Source organism: Dipodomys spectabilis, unplaced genomic scaffold, assembly GCF_019054845.1.
Source record: "Dipodomys spectabilis isolate Male_0828 unplaced genomic scaffold, ASM1905484v1 ptg000108l, whole genome shotgun sequence".
Taxonomy (NCBI): domain Eukaryota; kingdom Metazoa; phylum Chordata; class Mammalia; order Rodentia; family Heteromyidae; genus Dipodomys; species Dipodomys spectabilis.
The window spans coordinates 17,335,021-17,354,471 of NW_024870785.1; the positions used below are offsets into that span (position 1 = coordinate 17,335,021).

Consider the following 19,451-nt stretch of genomic DNA (forward strand, 5'->3'; position numbering starts at 1 on the left):
GCCTGCATGCATGAGGCCCTGGGTTCGATTCCCCAGCACCACATAAGCAAAAAAGAAAAAAGCCGGAAGTGGTGCTGTGGCTCAAGTGGTAGAGCACTCACCTTGAGCTGAAGAGCTGAGGGACAGCGCCCAGGCCCAGAGTTCAGGCCCACAACCGGACCCAAAAACAAAAAATTTTAGAACAACAAGTCTCAAGTAACCGATGTTAGAATAGTGGTTTGTTCTAGTGTGAAAGATCCTGTTGGGGAAGGGCATAGCAATAGCAGATAGATTCACTGAGCTGCTCAGCAAATCAGATTTGTTCATTTTGTTTTGTGGGTATAGAATGACTTAAAATAATCTCCTACAATGCTTTGTATCAACACAGACAGATACATCCACCTGTGTTACACCATGAACCTGAAGCTCTAGGTCTAGTAGGCAATCAGAACATGAGACATGAGTGGGAAGTAGCACTTAGCATTGTATGTGTTATAACACCTCTCTAGTTGGTTGAGGCCAACAGTTCACACTAAAAAAATCAGGTACTGGTGGCTCTCATCTGTAATCCTCGCTACTCAGGAGGCTGAGATCTAAGGATCACAATTGGAAGCCAGCCTAAGCAGGAAAGTCTGTGACTCTTCTCTCCAGTTAACCACGAAAATGCCAGAAATGGAGTTGTGACTCAAGTGGTAAAGTACTAACCTTAAGCCCTAAAGGTCAAGGACTGTGCCCAACCCCTAAGTTCCAGGCCTGGGGCCAGTATACAAACACGTAAAACAAAAATCAATTCTTACCCTTTGTCTGCAAGTCAGGCTCTAGTCCACAGGCTCATTCCCAAGGAAAAGTGTGCCTTCTCCATGGAATGTAACAGAAGGTCTCATTGGCTTCTACCCCCCAGGTGTAGCTGCTAGAGAAACAGCGCAAGCTCTGAAAACCCTGGCCCAGGCTGCCCGTGGAGTGGCTGCATCTACAAGTGACCCTGCAGCTGCCCACGCCATGTTAGATTCTGCTCGAGATGTGATGGAGGGCTCAGCCATGCTCATCCAGGAAGCTAAGCAAGCCCTGATTGCACCTGGAGATGCAGAGAGTCAACAGAGACTAGCTCAGGTAAGTCTAAAAAGGAGAGTCCTGCCACTACTGACCTACCTGTGTTGGTGGGCATATTCCTGGGCACATTTTTCTTATATGAATGCTTTGTGCTGCCACAGGTGCTTTGAGAAGTTTCCAAAATGTCCTAACAACGTTGGCCATCTATGACCACCTCACCTTTGTGAGTCTCACCTAGTATTCCTTGCATTAATGTGAGATCTGCTAATGCTCACAGGCAACTGAGGAGAAAGGCATATCTTTGAATTCTGTCCTGGGAGGTTTAGGACTCCAGATATAACATATTTGATTGGGGTTTAGTAGCAAGGGAAATGAGACAGATAAGAGAGTGAGACACTGAAGTTTTCTACCTCTCACTCCCTCTCACTTAATCTCTTCAGATGATTCTTCTACACTGATAGACCAGTTGGCCAAGGAAAGTTCTAGATAAGGGTACTGAGAAGATGTTATGGGTTAAAAAGAGTAACACAACTCACTTCTGAATACCCTAATTTCCCTTTTATTGTATTATTTTTATTTATTTGTTTATTTATTTTTGCACCAGTCCTGGGACTTGAACTTAGGGCCTGGGCACTATCCCTGTGCTGTTTTGCTTAAGGCTAGCACTCTACCACTTGAGCCACAGCTCCATGTCTGACTTTTTGATGATTACTTGGATATAAGAGTTTCACAGGCTGGCTCAGTGGTAGAGTGCTTGCCTTGCATGCATGAGGCCCTGGGTTCGATTCCTCAGCACCACATAAGCAGAAAAAAGCCAGAAGTGGCACTGTGGCTCAAGTGGTAGAGCGCTAGCCTTGAGCTGAAGAGCTCAGAGATAGCGCCCAGGACCAGAGTTCAGGCCCCACGACCAACCAAAAAAAAAAAAAGAGTTTCACAGACTTTCCCACCCAGGCTGGTTTCAAACCACCATCTTCAAATCTCAGCCTCCTGAGTAGCTAAGATTATAGGTGTGAGCCATTGACTCCCAGCTCCTAATTTTCCCTTTTAAATGAGATACCAAAGATTTCCCACAGGAAGCTGCTCTAGTGCTCTTCCAAGGCAGTGTGTTGGCAGTTCTACATCGTTCTGGGAAGTGTTGGAACTTTGTTTGCCCTTGGGAAGAGTGAGGTTGCAGCTGGTGGTACTAGAGGGCCACCGAGCAGAAAGCAATCACAGACCTAGTTACTAATCATGATCCAAAGACCTGAAGGCCCACTTCCACTTTGGAGACCTTAGCAGGGCTCACAGGAACACAGAACCCGTGTTTCAAAACCTGGTCTCTTATCAGAGAGTTCTCTGTTTGAAGCTGAGCTGTGACTCAGCCTGACTTTAATGTGTTGTCTCCCAGGAAGCTGACCCCAGTGCCAAGGTGGAATTTTGCTCTTGTTGAAAGTGCCTGGAGCAAGGTGATTTAATTTAATAACCTAGTCTCAGGGGCCTGCTGCTGCCTGTGCCAGCTCTACCTATTCTCCATGCTCATTCCCAACAAATGTGCATAAATATGTTTATACTGACAGCTACTTTATTGTGGTGTGTCCCTCCCCCCCCCCCTTCCCGCCCTCCCTCCCTGCCCTGATACAGGTGGCCAAAGCTGTGTCTCACTCCTTGAATAACTGCGTGAATTGCCTCCCTGGGCAGAAGGATGTGGATGTGGCCTTGAAGAGCATCGGGGAGTCCAGCAAGAAGCTGCTAGTAGATTCGGTGAGAAGATCTTGGCTGGCCCCAGGCTTTTTTCTGCCACTTTGTCTTTGCCCAATGACATTTCGAAGATGGAGCTTTTGAAGCTTGCTTTCTCTGGGAGCCTATGTTGCTGTTTGCTCTTGGGTTATCCCAGTGAACCAGAAAAGAGGTGCCTGATCATTTGGCTTCTTATCAGGACAGGCCCAATAGTGACAGGTTATGGGATATGTGTGTCCATGGCTTATTGGGGGAGCAAGCAGTTTGAGGGCTTTACTTGAGTTGTTCTGATTCTGCTTTATGAGTCCACTGATGGAAAGCCTATGCTCATTTTTGTCTTTCCTTTCTGGGCACTATCCCTATGCTGTTTTGCTTAAGGCTAGCACTCTACACTTGAGCCACAGCTCCACGTCTGACTTTTTGATGATTACTTGGATATAAGAGTTTCAGAGGCTAGCTCAGTGGTAGAGTGCTTGCCTTGCATGCATGAGGCCCCAGGTTCAATTCCTCAGCACCACATAAGCAGAAAAAAGCCAGAAGTGGCACTGTGGCTCAAGTGGTAGAGCACTAGCCTTGAGCTGAAGAGCTCAAGTCCAGCTCATGTATATGGATACCTAATATAATCTAGCATAGCTCCTTAAAACTTCTCATTAATGATTGTAGATAACATTATATTGGAGTGTGTTGTTGCTTTTTAAGTTATTAACAAAGACTACCAATGATACAAGATTGGTAGCTGTTCACTTGGAAGAATATGAAGTGAAGTTGGACTGTATCACCTTTTAGTAAAATACTAAAAGTTTCCATCCTAAAAGAGAAATAGTAGGGCAGTTACTTAGAGAGTCTGGATCCTGGAGTCAGTCTGCCTGGGTGTGGTGGATCCTACCTGAGCCACACAGGTAAGCATGAGTACCTGAGAACAACTGTTCTTACCATTTTGAGACCCATGATATGTTCACTGAGTTGGTATTCTGGAAGGAAAGAAAGAAGGAAGGAAGGAAGGAAGGAAGGAAGGAAGGAAGGAAGGAAGGAAGGAAGGAAGGAAGGAAGGAAGGAAGGAAGGAAGGAAGGGTCAAACTTACCATGGGCTCAGCCCACACACAATGCTTACATCTTGATGACTCAGAAATCCATCCCTGGGCAATCTTGTCTTCTTTCCACAATGCCTTCCTTTATCCTTGTCATCAAACTAAGACTTCCCATGGGGTGTGCCTTCTGTCCCCATAGCTACCTCCAAGCACAAAGCCTTTCCAAGAAGCCCAGAGTGAACTGAATCAGGCAGCTGCAGATCTGAACCAGTCTGCTGGGGAAGTGGTCCACGCCACCCGGGGTCAGAGTGGAGAGCTGGCTGCAGCCTCTGGAAAATTCAGTGATGATTTTGACGAGTTCCTAGACGCTGGCATTGAGATGGCTGGTCAGGCACAGGTGAGTGTGGAAGTGGCCACTGGGAGCTGACCTACAACTGCTGATTTCCTGACTAACTTGGAGGCCAACTGGGCAAATGGGAATAGAGATCCTGTGAACCAAACCCCGGTGCACTCATGATCTCACAAGAAAGGAATGGCATGCCCAAAGATGCTATCTGCTGTGTGTGAAGTATTCCAAGGGGCCAGGAATAACTTTTCCCACGATCCTTACTAGAATCCATCCTTTTACATATTCTACTGTGGAGAAGGAAGAGGAGGAGGAGGAGGGAGAATGTTTAGCAAATATGGAATAATATAGTAAAAACATATATGCACTTAAAGTGTATTGGACTCATTTGCATGACCTATGTCTAATACTGGCTATGAGAGGATTAAAAGTTACCGTGTTCAAACCCAGTGCCAGTGGCTCATGCTTAAATTCACACCTATTCAGGCAGATGAGGCAGAAGAGTCTGTGAGACTCTTATCTCCAATTAACCACCAAAAAGCTAGAAATGGAGCTGTGGCTCAAGTGGCAAAGTCTAGCTTTAAGAAAAAAAACAAAAACTCAGGGACAGTGCCCAAGCCCTGAGTTCAAGCCCGAGGATCATACACGTGTGCGTGTGCGCGCGCGTGCGCGCACACACACACACACACACACACACACACACACTACCACATCCAGATGAACAGATAAGCCTCTTGTTTAAAACAAGGGGGCATGAATGGTCTGGTGTCAGCTTACAGGGCTGTTTGTTCCTAAGCTACTGTAAACTCCCTAAAAAAATACACTAGGATATTTCTCACTTTGTTACCTCAGAGGGCAAACCAGGTAAGAAATGTATCCTTTCCCCTAATCTGGACCTTCTGGGATGCTGTCAGCTCTGAATATTGAAACAATGCTGGTCGTTTGTGCCAGGCTGAGATGTACAAGAGACGACAACCCCAGCATTGTTGAGCGAGATACTGGAATTGTTGCCTGGTCTGTGCCTTGGTGCAGCTCGCTCTCTGGCTTTCCTCCTCCCCCTCCCTTAGTGCTTCAACTTAGAAGAAAGCAGAGATTTTGGCCTACCCACTTGTACATAGGTTTCTTTCCCTACTACATGCATCTTGCTTTGAGCATCTGTTTGGGGAGAGGTAGACACTAGTTAGTGTCTCGATGAGTTAGGTGTCTGCAGGCTGGTTGATGTATCTATTCAGGTAACTTGCCTTCTCTTTTGGATGCTACTACTTTGCTCTCTGAATGCTTCCTAAGAGCATGGGAACTTTCTAATAACCAACTCCTTTTGGCCTCCCAGACAAAAGAAGACCAGATCCAAGTGATAGGCAACCTCAAGAATATCTCTATGGCATCCAGCAAGCTGCTGTTAGCGGCCAAGTCTCTCTCTGTAGATCCTGGAGCTCCCAATGCCAAAAATCTACTGGCTGCAGCTGCAAGGTAAGAATGGGACAAGGTATGCTGTCCTGTGTGTTTAAGTTTTGTCTCTACAGCTCAAAGGATATACTGCCATATCCTGCCACTTTGGATGGCAAAGAATTGGGGCTGTCCTCATGTTATTGATGGTGATGCAGATTCTAGTATTTTATGAAGTTGTCTTGTTTCCATATTCTACACCTGCTAGCAGACTTCCCATCTGTCTTCTTTTACAACCTCTTCAGTAGAGACTTTTAGACTTAAGGCTTTCATGAGCTTGTAAAGGCAGGAGCTTATTGGGATTTTTTTTTAAGTAGTATTATATTTCACATTATAAAAGTCATGCGTGCTTATTGCAAAGGGAATCAGAACGTGCTGGAAAACAGAGTATAGCAGTGTGTAAAAAGCCTTCCATAGGCGGTTATTATTAAGTACCTCTTCTGTGCCCAGCAGTGATGTTAGTCTGGACTTGACATGTTCCATCCATCATATGTTGAAGAGCTCTGGGTTTAGGATGGGTGAGGAGGTAGAGTCAGACCAAATTGTTTGTAAACTGAATTAAATCATGAGTGTGAGTTTGGGATAAGCAGTGTCTTCCTTCTATTGCTGGCCCTTCAGGGAAGTAAGCAATGCAGTTTCCACTTCCAGGTCACCTGTTAAGTAGTATGAGATACTGGTGTGTGGAGTGACAGTAACAGGATGATCTTAGAAGAACAAGCTCAGACATTTGCCCCAACCCAGAGGGAAGGCATTTTAGGATCCTGTGGAGGTAAAGGTGTCTTCTCAGTAGCATTTGATCTAATATGATATATAGGAAAGCTAAGGGTGTGGAGAAATTCAAGGAGAGACTATGAGGAGGATGGAGAATAATTGTAAACCAGTTCAAAATGGTGATCATCTTCAATTCTGCTTGGGTTTTTATTTGTTTGTTTTGTTTTGTTTCATTTTGTTCTTATGTCTTTAACTTGTCTAGTCCCAGCTTTAATGCTTGACTAACTCAGCCATGTTGCCCAGGTTGCTCAACTTGTCTAAACTTTCCCATCTACAAAGTAAAGAAAGGTGTGAGCTACATCAGCCTTAGGCTCTTTCCATCTTTTACAATACTGATGGCTAAATCTTGCCTCGCTTTGCACTTGGCTTGTGGGGTTGCCTTTCTTTTCTTTTCTTTTTTTTGTGGAGGGTTAGACATCTTCAGAGCAGTTCTTTTGTAAACCTTGAATTTCTTTGTTTCGTCAGAGATAATGCATTTGAGCACCAAACAATAGCCAGAGATATCAGGGCTGGAAAATGATCTTTTCATCTCCCCTTCACTGGCTCATGCTTGCTTTGTGATTGTTCTGCTGCCACCGTACCCCTTATCCTGTGATGTTGGGGGGTGGTGGCTTGGGATGTCTATTCTGTTGAACAGCTGTTTCTCATATATCTACCTCACTCCCAACCTGAATCTCCTCCTTCTCTCTTCTCCTACCTTCTTCCTTCTCCTCCTCCTACACTTCCAACTCCTCCTTCTTCTCCTCTTCCGCCAGCTCTTCCTCCTCTCCTCTTCATCCTCCTCTCCTCCTCCTCTTTTTCTTGTTCCTCCTTCTCCTCTTCCTCCTCCTCTCCTCCTCCTTCTCTTTTTCTTGTTCCTCCTCCTCCCCTTCCTCCTCCTCTTTCTCCTCCTCTACCTTTTCCTCCTTCTCTTTCCTCTTCTTTTTAACAAAATGCCTTGAATAAGACAACTGATGTTTTCAAGCATCCACACTTAGATGTTTTTCATTGTCTTCAATTTCTTCCCCCCATCATTTCCAAATTTGAATTTCTGGGATGAACATGTTCACACTTAAATCATGAGAAGTGGTAGAGAATACAAGTTGGCTTTTTGAAAGCCACAAGACATCCTGAAACAGTGCTTCTAGGTTGTGGATCCAGGAATCTACAGGCTTCCCTGTATTAAGGCAGTCTCTGCAGCCTAGGTGAAAAGCGCTCTACCTGTATGCCTGGCACTCAGTCATGACCAGAGCTCCCAGCCTGAGGTCTTACAACTAAGTGAATACCTAAAACTCCTCAACTAAAGATGATCTGAGCTAGAACTACGTGGGAAGACATGGGTTTAGGGCACATTCTAGAAAGTTCACTCAGAAAGTTTCTAGCAGCAGCCGGTCAGTAAGTCAGGCTTCTGTTGGGGTACAAACCTCTACCAAGTGGAGTCATTCATTCCTGTTCATTCTTTTCATGGGTTCATCACACAGATATGTATCACCACCTGCTATTGAGCCAGTCCCACTTGCTAGGTGCTAGGGGTATATTTGTGTGTCAGGAAAGTGTTGAAGGTTTGAGTGAGTTCCCCCTGGACCTGTAAGAAAAGTGGAAATGTAAGAAAAGTGTTTGAGATTACAGGAAGCAATTAGAGTCAGAGATAGGAATGACCTTAATGATAGTCAGGCTTTATTAGAAAAAAATTTGTGAGCATCTCTCCACTTCCTGGCAATGGCCCAGAGAGGGGGAAGAGAGTAACTTGCACAGACTGAAGAGTTATAATGGAATGAACAGAGGGGAGGGGCTAGACTGTGGAGAAAGCCAGGGCTATTGCTGATAGGTGCATTTGGGAGTTATCAGTTACAGGAGACTGAATTTCATCTCAGGTCCCATGGTGATGACAAAAGTCCCAAACAGGCCCAGGACAGTTAGGCCTGATGGAAAAAGTTGTTTCCTTGTTCCCATTATTGTGAACACAGTGGAGATGTAGCTCGGGGAGACCTAGGGCAGGATAAGGAATGAACCATGTGTTTCCTCCAGACCTCATGTAAATTCTTAAGAAACTGAGCCATGGGGACCTGGTTTGGTTGTCTCCAGTCTTCAGCTCCACTGCTATTTTGTGAGGCAGCCAGACCCTTCATAGTTCACCTTGCCCTATTTTCCTATTCTCTGCAGTACTGAGTCCCCAGCTTGTTTAGGTTCTGTGGTCTTTTTGCTCTGAGAAGAAGAGGTTTACTTCTGAAGAAAATGTATTAGCTGGGCACTGGTGTCTCATACCTTGTAATCCTAGCTACTCAAAAAGTAGAGATCTGAGGATTGCAGTTCAAAGCCAGCCCAGGCAGGCAAGTCCATGAGACTTTCATCTCCAGTTAACCACCAGAAACCCAGAAATGGTGCTGTGGCTCAAGTGGTAGACTCTTGCCTTGAGCTGAAGAGCTCAGGGACAGCACCTAGACCCAGAATTCAAGCCCCATGACCCACAAAAAATAAATAAATAATAAAAAATTTTAAAAATGCTGTTTCTTTCATTTTAAGACATATAATACAACTATAGTAATCAGCACCATGTGGTACTTGTGAAAGATCATACACTAGGTTAATGGAATAGAGAATCAAAAGTAACGCAGCCAATCAGTAGTCCAAAAAAAAAAAAAAAAACTTGCAAAAGCAGGAAGAATTTCTTTTCAACAGATGGGTCTAGGACAATTGAAATTCACATATCCAAAAAGAAAAATAAAACTTCACCACATATTTCATGCATGGTTAAAACAAAAATTAACTCAAAATGGACCTTGGCTTTCTATATTATCCATGGTATACCCCAGGACCTGTTAAGCATTGCTCAAAAGGGTTAAATCCTTGTTGTATAGAAAATAGTCTGGGCTACAAAATTATACCAGAAGTTCTAATTTATCCCTAATATGTTAACAAGGAAAATAGCTACTTTTAAAAAAATGAATTGGAGGAAACAGCTAGGAACAGTCATTCAAACAAAACTTACTAGAAAACAGAGATTTAAAATCATTTTATGGTCTGTTGTATGTTTAAAATATTCCAAAACATACAAAATGCCAAGGAATCCTGGCATAGATAATCTTAATCTTTGTAGGCTACTAAGAAAAGGTCTTAAAAAAGGTCTAAAAGAAAAAAGGTCTTAATCTGACCTCCTTGCTATGTAAGTTCATCACAAATTCTTCCTTATGCATACATGAAAGATAGTTCTAATTCCTTTTTGAATATAATTTTATTGTTATTATTTAGGTATTGTACAAAGGGGTTACCATTTTTAGGGGGGGGTCCAGTTGTGGGGCCTGAACTCTGGGCCTGGGCGCTGTCCCTCAGCTCTTCAGCTCAAGGCTAGCGCTCTACCACTTGAGCCACAGCGCCACTTCTGGCTTTTTTCTTTTTGCTTATGTGGTGCTGAGGAATCGAACCCAGGGCCTCAGGTGTGCAAGGCAAGCGCTCTACCACTGAGCCACCTTCCCAGCCTAGGGGTTACCATTTTATAATTCCAGTAATGAGTACATTTCTTTTTGGACATCACTCCTTCCTTCACTTTCCTCCAGTTTCACCCTCCCATCCCTACCCACAAGTTGCATAGTTCATTTTCCACATAGTATCTACTGAGTACCATGACTGCATTTGTCCACCCTTAATTCTAATTTCTTAAAGGAACTATTAGTATCCTTAAACAGTAAATCAAGGCTAGAGCTATAGCTCATGTGTTAGAGCACCTGCCTAGCAAGCACAAGACCTTGAGTTCAAACCCTACTATTGGCCACCTCTACCCCCAAAAAAAAAAAAAAAAAAAAAAAAAAAAAAAAGCCAAGCAACTCATAAGCAGGATAAGGAGTCTTGTTTTATTTTTCCTGGGTGTAGTTTATTTGGGATTGGATAGAGCCTAAACAGTGATATAATCATATCTCTGGTGAACCTGCCCAGTAGTGTTGCGGAAATGACTAGATCTATAAGCAAAGTACAAATGAAACACCCACTTCTTTCTGTCCTGGTCCCAGGGCTGTAACCGAGAGCATCAATCAGCTTATCACCCTGTGCACTCAGCAAGCGCCTGGGCAGAAGGAATGTGACAACGCACTGCGTGAGCTTGAGGTGGGTCCCTGGGAAGACTTAAGCATGGGGAGGAATAGAGATGCTTCCATGTGTCCTTCCCCTGTGGGGCTGCTTTTCTCTTCTCTGTCCTTGACTTCTGTCTTGTCTGGGAGATTATTGAAGCCAACATGCCAAATCAGGTAGGAAGGAACTGAGAAAGAATTAGATTTGGTGGAATTCCCATCACTGCTTGCTCTTTTCTACTAAGCTAACATTTGCTTTGGTTAAGGATCCATTATTTCAAACAGGAAGAGGCCTGTTTACCTAAAGGACATTGGAGAGATTATTTTGGGGCTATTGAGAGAGAAACAGGACTAGGATGATAAGTATACCTCTCAGTAAAAAGATTTCCTCAGACATTTTACTCTGTAACACATAGAGCCACACAGACGAGATCTGAAATAACACCACTGTACAGTCAACAAGGTTGGAGGTAGGGCGGGGGGGGGGGGGGTGGGGGGGAGGCTCCTAAGAGCCCAGAGCACAGTGGTAGGTGCTATAAGTGCTATCACACTCATGCATTTGTGATGGAGATCCATGTGGGTCATTGTAAAGTCGGGGTGCCCACATGTATATGAAGCCATCCTCACAGCGTGGGTCCTGCAGAAAGAGTTCTGCACTGATCTCAGTAGATACGCCTTGCTTTCATTTTCTGCATCAATCACATAGATCCCAGTGTGCTGAGCATGCCCATGGCAACTTCCAAAGCCTGCGATGAGGCCCTGACCATGGCAATAAGCCACATGCATGGCCGAGAGTAAGAAGAGGACCAAAGCTTCTGAGAATAGTTGGCAATGCTTACAAAGGGCTGAATCACTGCCCAATTCTGCTCAGTTCACACTGTAAGATGTAAGGGGCATTGATGGAACCGAGCTATGTTGGCCTAGGTATATACTGTACTTTAACGCTATTCTTGTCTGCCACCATTATGAAACATTCTTGATTATCCAAGGAATGTGAAGAAGTTCTTTAGTAAATGCACTCATTCTTTGTGCTGCCCTCTTTCCCTATCTTTTTGTTTGTTTGCTAGTGCTGCAGCTTGAACTCAAGGAATCATGCTCACTTGTCTTGCTCTCCCAGATGAAATTCTACCACTTCAGCAATGCATCCTAATAAGCATTTTGCTGGTCAATTTGAGATGCAGTCTGTGGACTTTTTTTTTTTTTTTTTGCCCAGGCTGGCTTTGAACTCTGATCTTCCAGGTCTTTGCCCCCTGGAGGCGGCTGGGTTCTCGTCTTCCAATGACAAGGAGATTGAACAGATGCACCCCAGACTCTTAGGCAATGAAAGAGTCCCTCACAAGTAGTTATCTATGATCATCACCAACGAAGCTAGCAAAGCTTTTCAGGGGTTTGGAGAAGCACTTCCTTGGTGGGGACTTAAACAAGGGTAGACAGTTCCTATATTTTCCAAATTAAAAATGAATGAACCATCCCAGTGGGTTGCTTGGGGCATTACCTTCTCTCATGGTCTTCCATCAAAAGAGTCCAGAACTGAAATACCAAGGGTTCTTTTCAGTCTTGAATGAATATGTACTTGTAATGTAAATTCTTTAGCACTATATAGCAGTCCAGTTGTGTTATGTGGCCATGATTATATCACCTTGTATTGACTTCCAAATTTCTTTTACATATATATATATATATATATAGATATACATATATGAGTGTGTGTATATATACACATATATACACATATCTGCACATAGATACATGTATATACATATATGTCTATATGTGTGTACATGTATACATAAATATATGTATATATACATATGCTTTATGTATAATATGTATATATAAACATTCAATATAGTCAATATATAAATATTCTATATATTCTATATAATTCAAATTTTAATAGATCTTTTTAAAGATAAATGTTGAATTATTATGTATACTATATAAACATAATATTATATATATATGAAAAACTGTCTCCTGTAACTATCACATTTCTCCAAAATGTAACTAAGATTCTTATTTCTGGCAAAGCTAACCTGAGGGCCTCATCCCTAATTAGTGCTGAGTTACCAGTAGGGAAGCTGGAAGTCATGACACCATAATCTGAGTAAATGAACAATGTGCCCAGAGTCCTGTCACAGGAGGAGAAGTAGATGGTTGTAGTTTAGGTTGACTGTCTCTCCTTCTGAGCTCCTTGCTCACTTCGTCTTCTGTGTTCTGCTTTGTAGACTGTCAAGGGGATGCTGGATAATCCTAACGAACCTGTTAGTGACCTCTCCTACTTTGACTGCATTGAGAGTGTGATGGAAAACTCCAAGGTAAGCCTACCCCACCCTGACCTTGGGCTATGCCATAATCCAACCCATGACAATGCTTTTCCAATGGGCCTAGACCAGAGGTGCATTATATGTGCCAGCTGCCCATGGCCCCGTGTGACAGTGAGCATGGGAAAGTCTATGCAGCCTTTGCTCAGTGCTTCCTAAAGCTCAATTTGCCTCTGAGTCACTTGAAAGATTTGTTAAATACCAATTGCTAAGCCCTACCCCTAAGTTTCTGAGTCAATAGATCTGAGTGAGAGCTGGGATTCTGCTGTTGCTGCTGCTGCTGCTGCTGCTGTTGTTTGAGAAAGGATGTAGGTGAATAGCTCAAAATAGAACTCACTATGGAGCCTACAGATACATTTTATATACTCAGACCCAGAGAAATGATTTAGGGATGAGAGAGTTTAACATCTTTGTAGATATCACATTTAACTAAACACATAAACTAGATGATTTTGTCCATCTAAACAATTGTAGGGAATTGATTTCCTTTCCCCTTCCAAGATATCTACTAACAAATGACGAGCTATGAATCAGATTTTAGACTTGACAATGCCGTAATCCCTTCAAAGTTCACATCCTTCTGTCCCATCATCTGTGACCCTGGAAAGCAGAATCTTCAGGAACATGATGATAGAGACAGACTGGGTAGGAGTAGATGCCCTGCCTCTATCCATGTGACCTTCACATGACCTATACAGGGTACTGGATCCCTCTGGGCCATCATTTTGAAGCCCAGCAGGAAAGAATACACCGGTGATTCTCAGAATAAAACAAACGACTTAAAATTTTTAGAAAATAACTTTAACAAAGATCTGTTGAAATTTGCTTTATACCAGAAAGGGTGCATCTTCTGCTTTCTGGGTAGGACTTCAATGAATATAAGTTTGTATTCTAAGAATGAATAATTTTTAGTTTGGGCTATTTTACCCATGGAAGCCTTGCATAGATTTTATTTCATTGTATATGTTGACTGTATATCCTTACAAAAGAGATATTTGAATGAAAGGCTCATACGTTCATTATTAATCCTCTTTATGGAGCAAAAACTGGGCAGTTTTCCTTGTACCTCTTCTTAATACAAGTAAAAGAGAAGATGGTACATATTAAAGTTAAGTGGCTTCAAATGGTAAAGTTGCAAGGATAGCCTCTTGTTCCCTCTGGGTCTTGAAGCAGTCTGCCACAGAATACCACTGGCTGTTTGTTTTGCAGGTACTAGGCGAGTCGATGGCGGGGATTTCACAGAATGCCAAGACCGGGGACCTCCCTGCCTTTGGGGAATGTGTGGGCATTGCATCTAAGGCTCTGTGTGGGCTGACTGAGGCTGCAGCCCAGGTAAGAAGCTGGTCTCTGTGCAGCTCTTCCAGCCTGTGCCCTGCGCTGGGAGTGATTGGACCCCTGTGTCCAGGCAAAGGGGAGCTCTTGTTCTTTCTGCAAGTACTGCCATAGAAGCCCTTGGTAGGGCAGGCTTCAGAATTGGGTTGGTCCACACTGGCTCTGGGGCTGGTTAGAACATCTCATTCGAACATCAGCTAGTTCTCCTATGGCCAAGTAAAGCAGGGACAAGGAGAGCCCAGCACACAGGATCGGAGAGCAGCTTATTTTTTAAAGGTCACTCTTCCAGGTGAGTTGTTTTAGTAGGGAAAAGTAAGTACTGAATAATTCAAGTTTTCTGAGGCCTTAGAAGTGCAAAAATGTCAGGCTTTCTAAAAGCCAAGGGAGAAAAAAGTAGGTACCGTCATCCAGAGATACAATATGGCATGTTTTTTCCTCTTATTCCTCAGCCCTGTGCATTTCAAATCACTGCCGGGACTATATGGCCAACACTTTTGAAACGTTACTAGCTTGCAGGGTTTATCACTGGCAGTTACCTGGTACTTGGAAGAATATACTTAGTTTAGGGGATACAATTCTGTGCCCTCATCCTTCTCCACAGACTTCAGGATAAATGAACTAATGTTCCTGCTCACATGTTCATCTCCTTCTAGTTACTTCAAAGGGAATCCGAAGAGACAGCTTTCTTGGGAAGCTTCTGGTCCTCTTGGGGACCCAATGCTGCCATGATTGTCATTGTCTTCTGAACCATCTCACTCTTCTTACTCAAGAACCCAGCTAAGGGATAGGAAGGTGGCTCAGTGGTAGAGTGCTTGCCTCACATGCATGAGGTCCTGGGTTCGATTCCTCAGCACCACATAAGCAGAAAAAGCTGGAAGCGGTGCTGTGGCTCAAGTGATAGAGCACTAGCCTTGAGCCGAAGAACTGAGGGACAGAGCCCAGGCCCAGAGTTCAAGTCCCACAACCGTCAAAAAGAAAAAAGAAATATTTAAAAAAAAATTCTTTCTGCTATTGGGAATAATGGCTTACACCATAAGGACACGCCCCTCTGTGTGATTGGAAGCCTTTGGTAGGACAGGCTCCAGAATTGGATTGGTCCAGAAGCTGTCAATCCACACTGTCAATCTGCACATAATTTTTTTCCCCCATCCCCATTTGTGTGTCAGAGTTTGTTTCACACTAAAACCAGGTATCTTCCTGGTTATATGATGATGGCTGCCGGGAGCAATGAGGGATACATCCAACCATGTATATGCCTCACAGAGAAGTTTCTTAAAGGCTTTTATTTAAGAACAAAGATACTTTGTGCCCTGAAGCCTGCAGCAGCGTCCTGCTGGCATGGCAAGCTGGCACAGGCCTGTCACTACCTTTATTTGTCAAAGGGATATGACCAGCTTGCTGTAGGAGCACCTACTTATATGCCTGCAGCCCATCATCTCTCATGAGTTCATCCAGCATCACAAGACCTGAGCTGTGGTCTTCTCCTTTTCCAGGCTGCATACCTGGTTGGCATCTCTGATCCAAACAGCCAAGCTGGCCACCAGGGCCTAGTGGATCCCATCCAGTTTGCCAGGGCTAACCAGGCAATCCAGATGGCATGCCAGAACCTAGTGGATCCAGGCAGCAGCCCGTCACAGGTAATCAGGGAAGGTGTGGTGGGTGGGACCTGTGGGAAATTAATAAACAATCTTATTCTTTATATTTGTAAAGCCAGTAAATGCAGTTCTGTAGATAATGACCATGAAAAGTATTGCAAAGTGTGATGTAAGCAGAGATTTGCAGATGCTTGGGAGAGCTGGAGTGCCAGATTGCATTGAGAGTGAAGGAATTCCATCACTGAGAATGAAGGGATCCCAATGAGTTCATTGACTTAGTCAATGCAGGGACATTCCTTGAGGGCTTATCCTGTACTCGGCATTAAAGAGTCAATGTGGATGAGACCTTATTTTCTGTCTCTCCCATTCCCCTAGCTCTTAAGTCTTTTAGGCAAAGTTTAGAAAATGCAGTTATCATGACTTTTCAAGGGATGCACAGAGAAAGATGTCATGGCTTCTCTGAGGGGCTTGCTAGGTGTCATACAGAGATGATGTCACTGCACTTGACCTCAAAGTGGGAGTCAGACTTACAGCACAGAAGGGATCCAGAAAGACGTTTTAGAACCATGTGTGAGACATTCCATGACACTTCTACTACCAGAACACTGTGGGCTATTGGCCACTTATTAAGGACTAAACCGAGGGAGAAGTAGCAATGGAGAACTGACAGCAGGCTGGGGAGGAGACTCTGAACCCCAGGAACAGCATTGTTGAGGCAAGAGAAGGAAACAAGTAAAGAAGGCAATACAGGGCCCATCTGGACCGGTAGCTGCTATGTCAGTGCACCTGAGAGTTCTTTCCTATTCCACTGAATCCGGAGGATTATTAGCACCCTCTGTAAAGTAGAACTGATGGGTTCAAGAAAGCAGATGGGGTAAGTAGCCCGCAAAGAGTCCACAGACCTCAAAGATAAGAGGAGAGTGCTGCACCTTGTTGTTTATTTTACCTTTTTTTTTTTAATTTTTGAGTTGGTTGTGGGGCTTGAACTCAGGGCCTGAGCACTGTCCCTGAGCTCTTTTGCTCAGGCTAGTACTCTATCACTTTGAGCCACAGCTCCACTTCGGGCTTTTTGATGGTTAATTGGAGTTTCATAGACTTTACTGCTCAGACTGGCTTTGAACCATGATCCTCAGATCTCAGCCTCCTGGGTGACTAGGAGCTGAGCCATCAGTACCCAGCTTATCTTAATCTTTTAGACTAGACCAGTGTTCTGTAATATGGTGGCCGCTAGCGACATGTGGCTATTAACCATTTGAAATATAGCTAGTCCAAATTGTGGTGGCTTGTAAGTATAAAATATATACTAGATTTCAAAGACTTGTAACCAAAATAACCCAAAAAACAACCACACACACACATAAAAATCACTTGAACAGTACTTGTCATTTTATGATTTAAGCTATTAAATACAATATATTACTTAAATTATATTTTCTTGTTTCTCCACTTACTTTAATGTGGCCACAAGAAATGGTTCTATTACATATGTGTAGGCCTTGACATACAGCCAGAACCATTGACCTTCTATTTGGGGTTCCAAAGATTAGCTGGCCCATGCTGGGGGCCCAACTCATTCCTATCAGTGCATCATTACCTCCTTGCCTTTTCTGTTTTTATTCTCTCTTGCTTTATATTTCTTGCTCTTTCCTTTCTTGGAGTAATCTTGGGGATGGCAAAGCAAGATGCATGTGTTGCTGCCTAGGCTCTGGACTTGAGTTAAAGAGGAACTCAGCCCCTTTGCACTGAAGTGTGCAACCTAGCTCTGTGCCTTATAGGTTCTGTCTGCTGCCACAATTGTTGCCAAGCACACCTCTGCTTTGTGCAATGCCTGCCGCATTGCCTCATCCAAGACCGCCAACCCTGTGGCCAAGAGACACTTTGTCCAGTCAGCCAAGGAGGTCGCCAACAGCACAGCCAACCTGGTGAAGACCATCAAGGTAAGGTAACTACACTGGCCTCTGTAAAACCTGTCCAGAGCTGAAAGAAGAGCAGGGCTGAGGGCTCTGCCCTCCTAAAACCTATGCCTGTGAAGTTCACTGATCAAAGAGGAGATATCACTAAAACCTTGGTCTTTCCTCACCCCCTAAAGTGATAGGAAAGGACCTGTCTAAATTCTGAAACTGGTGCATTTGGAATAGAATTTGGACTAAATGGGGTGGGGAGTAGGACCTCTCATGGCTTTGTACATGAGCATCCTATATGTACATCAATTGTGCTGACCGAATTGAGTTAGGCCAGTATAGGGCTTTTACCATTGCTGCTGGGTATGTGTGAATCAGGGGAGGATGTGGAGGTACAAGGAAATGAGAAAGAGTGGAAAAATCATTTTTAGACTCTCATGGCATATCGATTCTGTTCATCCCGTTTACATATTTTAAATGGAACATCAACTTTTAAAATGGAGCCTCTATGTTCCTAAGAGCTCACGCTTTGTGCTTAAATTCATGGACAGTGAACAGGAGAGGTTGGGCATACCTGCAAGGAACAAGCTGAAATAGCCAGGCTATGTTCTTGGTTAAGTGGATAAGAAAAGTACATCCTCTCCCTAAGCCTGGCAGTTGACTTAAGGGAAAAGAGCCAGAGCCTGAATGGCAAGCCACATAGAACCCAGCTCCACCTTTCTCCAGCCTTCAAGTGCCTTGTCATGTAAGGCAAGATTCATAGAAAGACTATAAACAGAAGTGCTTCTTACACACTCCTAATTCTAGGATCCAAACCAGGAGCCTAGACATATGAAACAAATGCTCTACTACTAAGCTAAACCCCCCACCCAACACTGACGCTTTCATCTCATTCCCAGTCAGGGAGGAGGGCCTTCTGTGTGGCTGTCAGGAATCCTGGAATAACAAGTCTTCTCCGAGTGCCTTCCAGGGGATAGGACACAGAACTCCTCATTTTCCTTTTGCTACAAAAAGGATTTTCTCCCTTGGAGAAATCAGTCAATAGGATGAGCTTGGCTGAGGCTAAAGGAGAGAATGTCCAGCACAGCAGCAGCTGGACACTGGGTGGTAAAAGCAGGGCAGTTACCCTAGTCAACAGTTCCTAAGTTGTTTCAACAGAGTCTTTTAAAAATAAATAAATAAACAATAAGCCCTATTTGAAGGCACTAATAAGCTAGGTTGAAATGAATGAATAAGTAAGTTAAAGCCAGTGCCCTGGTGTCATCATAGAAGAGACTAATAAAGCTGACATATGTGTGGTTGCACACGCTTTGTGTGTGTGTGTGTGTGTGTGTGTGTGTGCACCTGTGCATGCCAGACCTGGTGTTTGAACTCAGGCCTGGGCACTGTCCCTCAGCTTTCCTACTCAAGGCTAGCATTCCACCACTTGAGCCACACCTCTGCTTCTAGTTTTTTAGTGGTTAATTGGAGATAAGAGTCTCATGGATCCTCCCACCCAGGCTGGTTTTGAACTATGATCCTCAGATCTCAGCCTCCTGAGAGGCTAGGATTACAGGCATGAGCTATCTTGCCTTTTTCTTTTTTCTTTTGTTTTTTTTTTTCAGGGTAATAAGGCTTGAACTCAGGGCCTGGGCACTGTCCCTGAGCTTTAACTTTTTTTCCTCAAGTTTAGTGTTCTGCCACTTTGAGCCACAGCTCCACGTCCAAGCTTACATTTTTAAAATGCTTATCATTGCTACTTTTTGTAGAAAGGAAACTGAGGCCAAATGATTTAAGTAATTCTGTCTAGGTAAGCCAGCCATTAAGTGAGGGATAAAAATCCCTGAGTCCCTGCTGTTAGCCTTAGCCTGCTGTTCAAGTTCTTTAAGATGGAAAGACCTATTCATCTCTGCAGCCTGGGAAGAAAAAAAAACTTTCCTATAT

At 43.8% G+C, this 19,451-nt stretch overlaps 1 protein-coding gene across 1 annotated transcript in view; it reads left to right on the forward strand.

Annotated features, from left to right (window-relative positions):
* The window catches only part of Tln2 (talin 2), a 340,653-nt gene that overhangs the window by 252,411 nt on the left and 68,791 nt on the right, over positions 1–19,451 (forward strand). Inside the window, exons 29-37 of the mRNA XM_042687576.1 lie at positions 881–1,089; positions 2,650–2,769; positions 3,973–4,170; positions 5,450–5,589; positions 10,320–10,413; positions 12,605–12,694; positions 13,910–14,032; positions 15,526–15,669; positions 17,403–17,564. Coding sequence (XP_042543510.1) covers positions 881–1,089; positions 2,650–2,769; positions 3,973–4,170; positions 5,450–5,589; positions 10,320–10,413; positions 12,605–12,694; positions 13,910–14,032; positions 15,526–15,669; positions 17,403–17,564 — 1,280 coding nt within the window. The remainder of the gene's footprint in view (positions 1–880; positions 1,090–2,649; positions 2,770–3,972; positions 4,171–5,449; positions 5,590–10,319; positions 10,414–12,604; positions 12,695–13,909; positions 14,033–15,525; positions 15,670–17,402; positions 17,565–19,451) is intronic.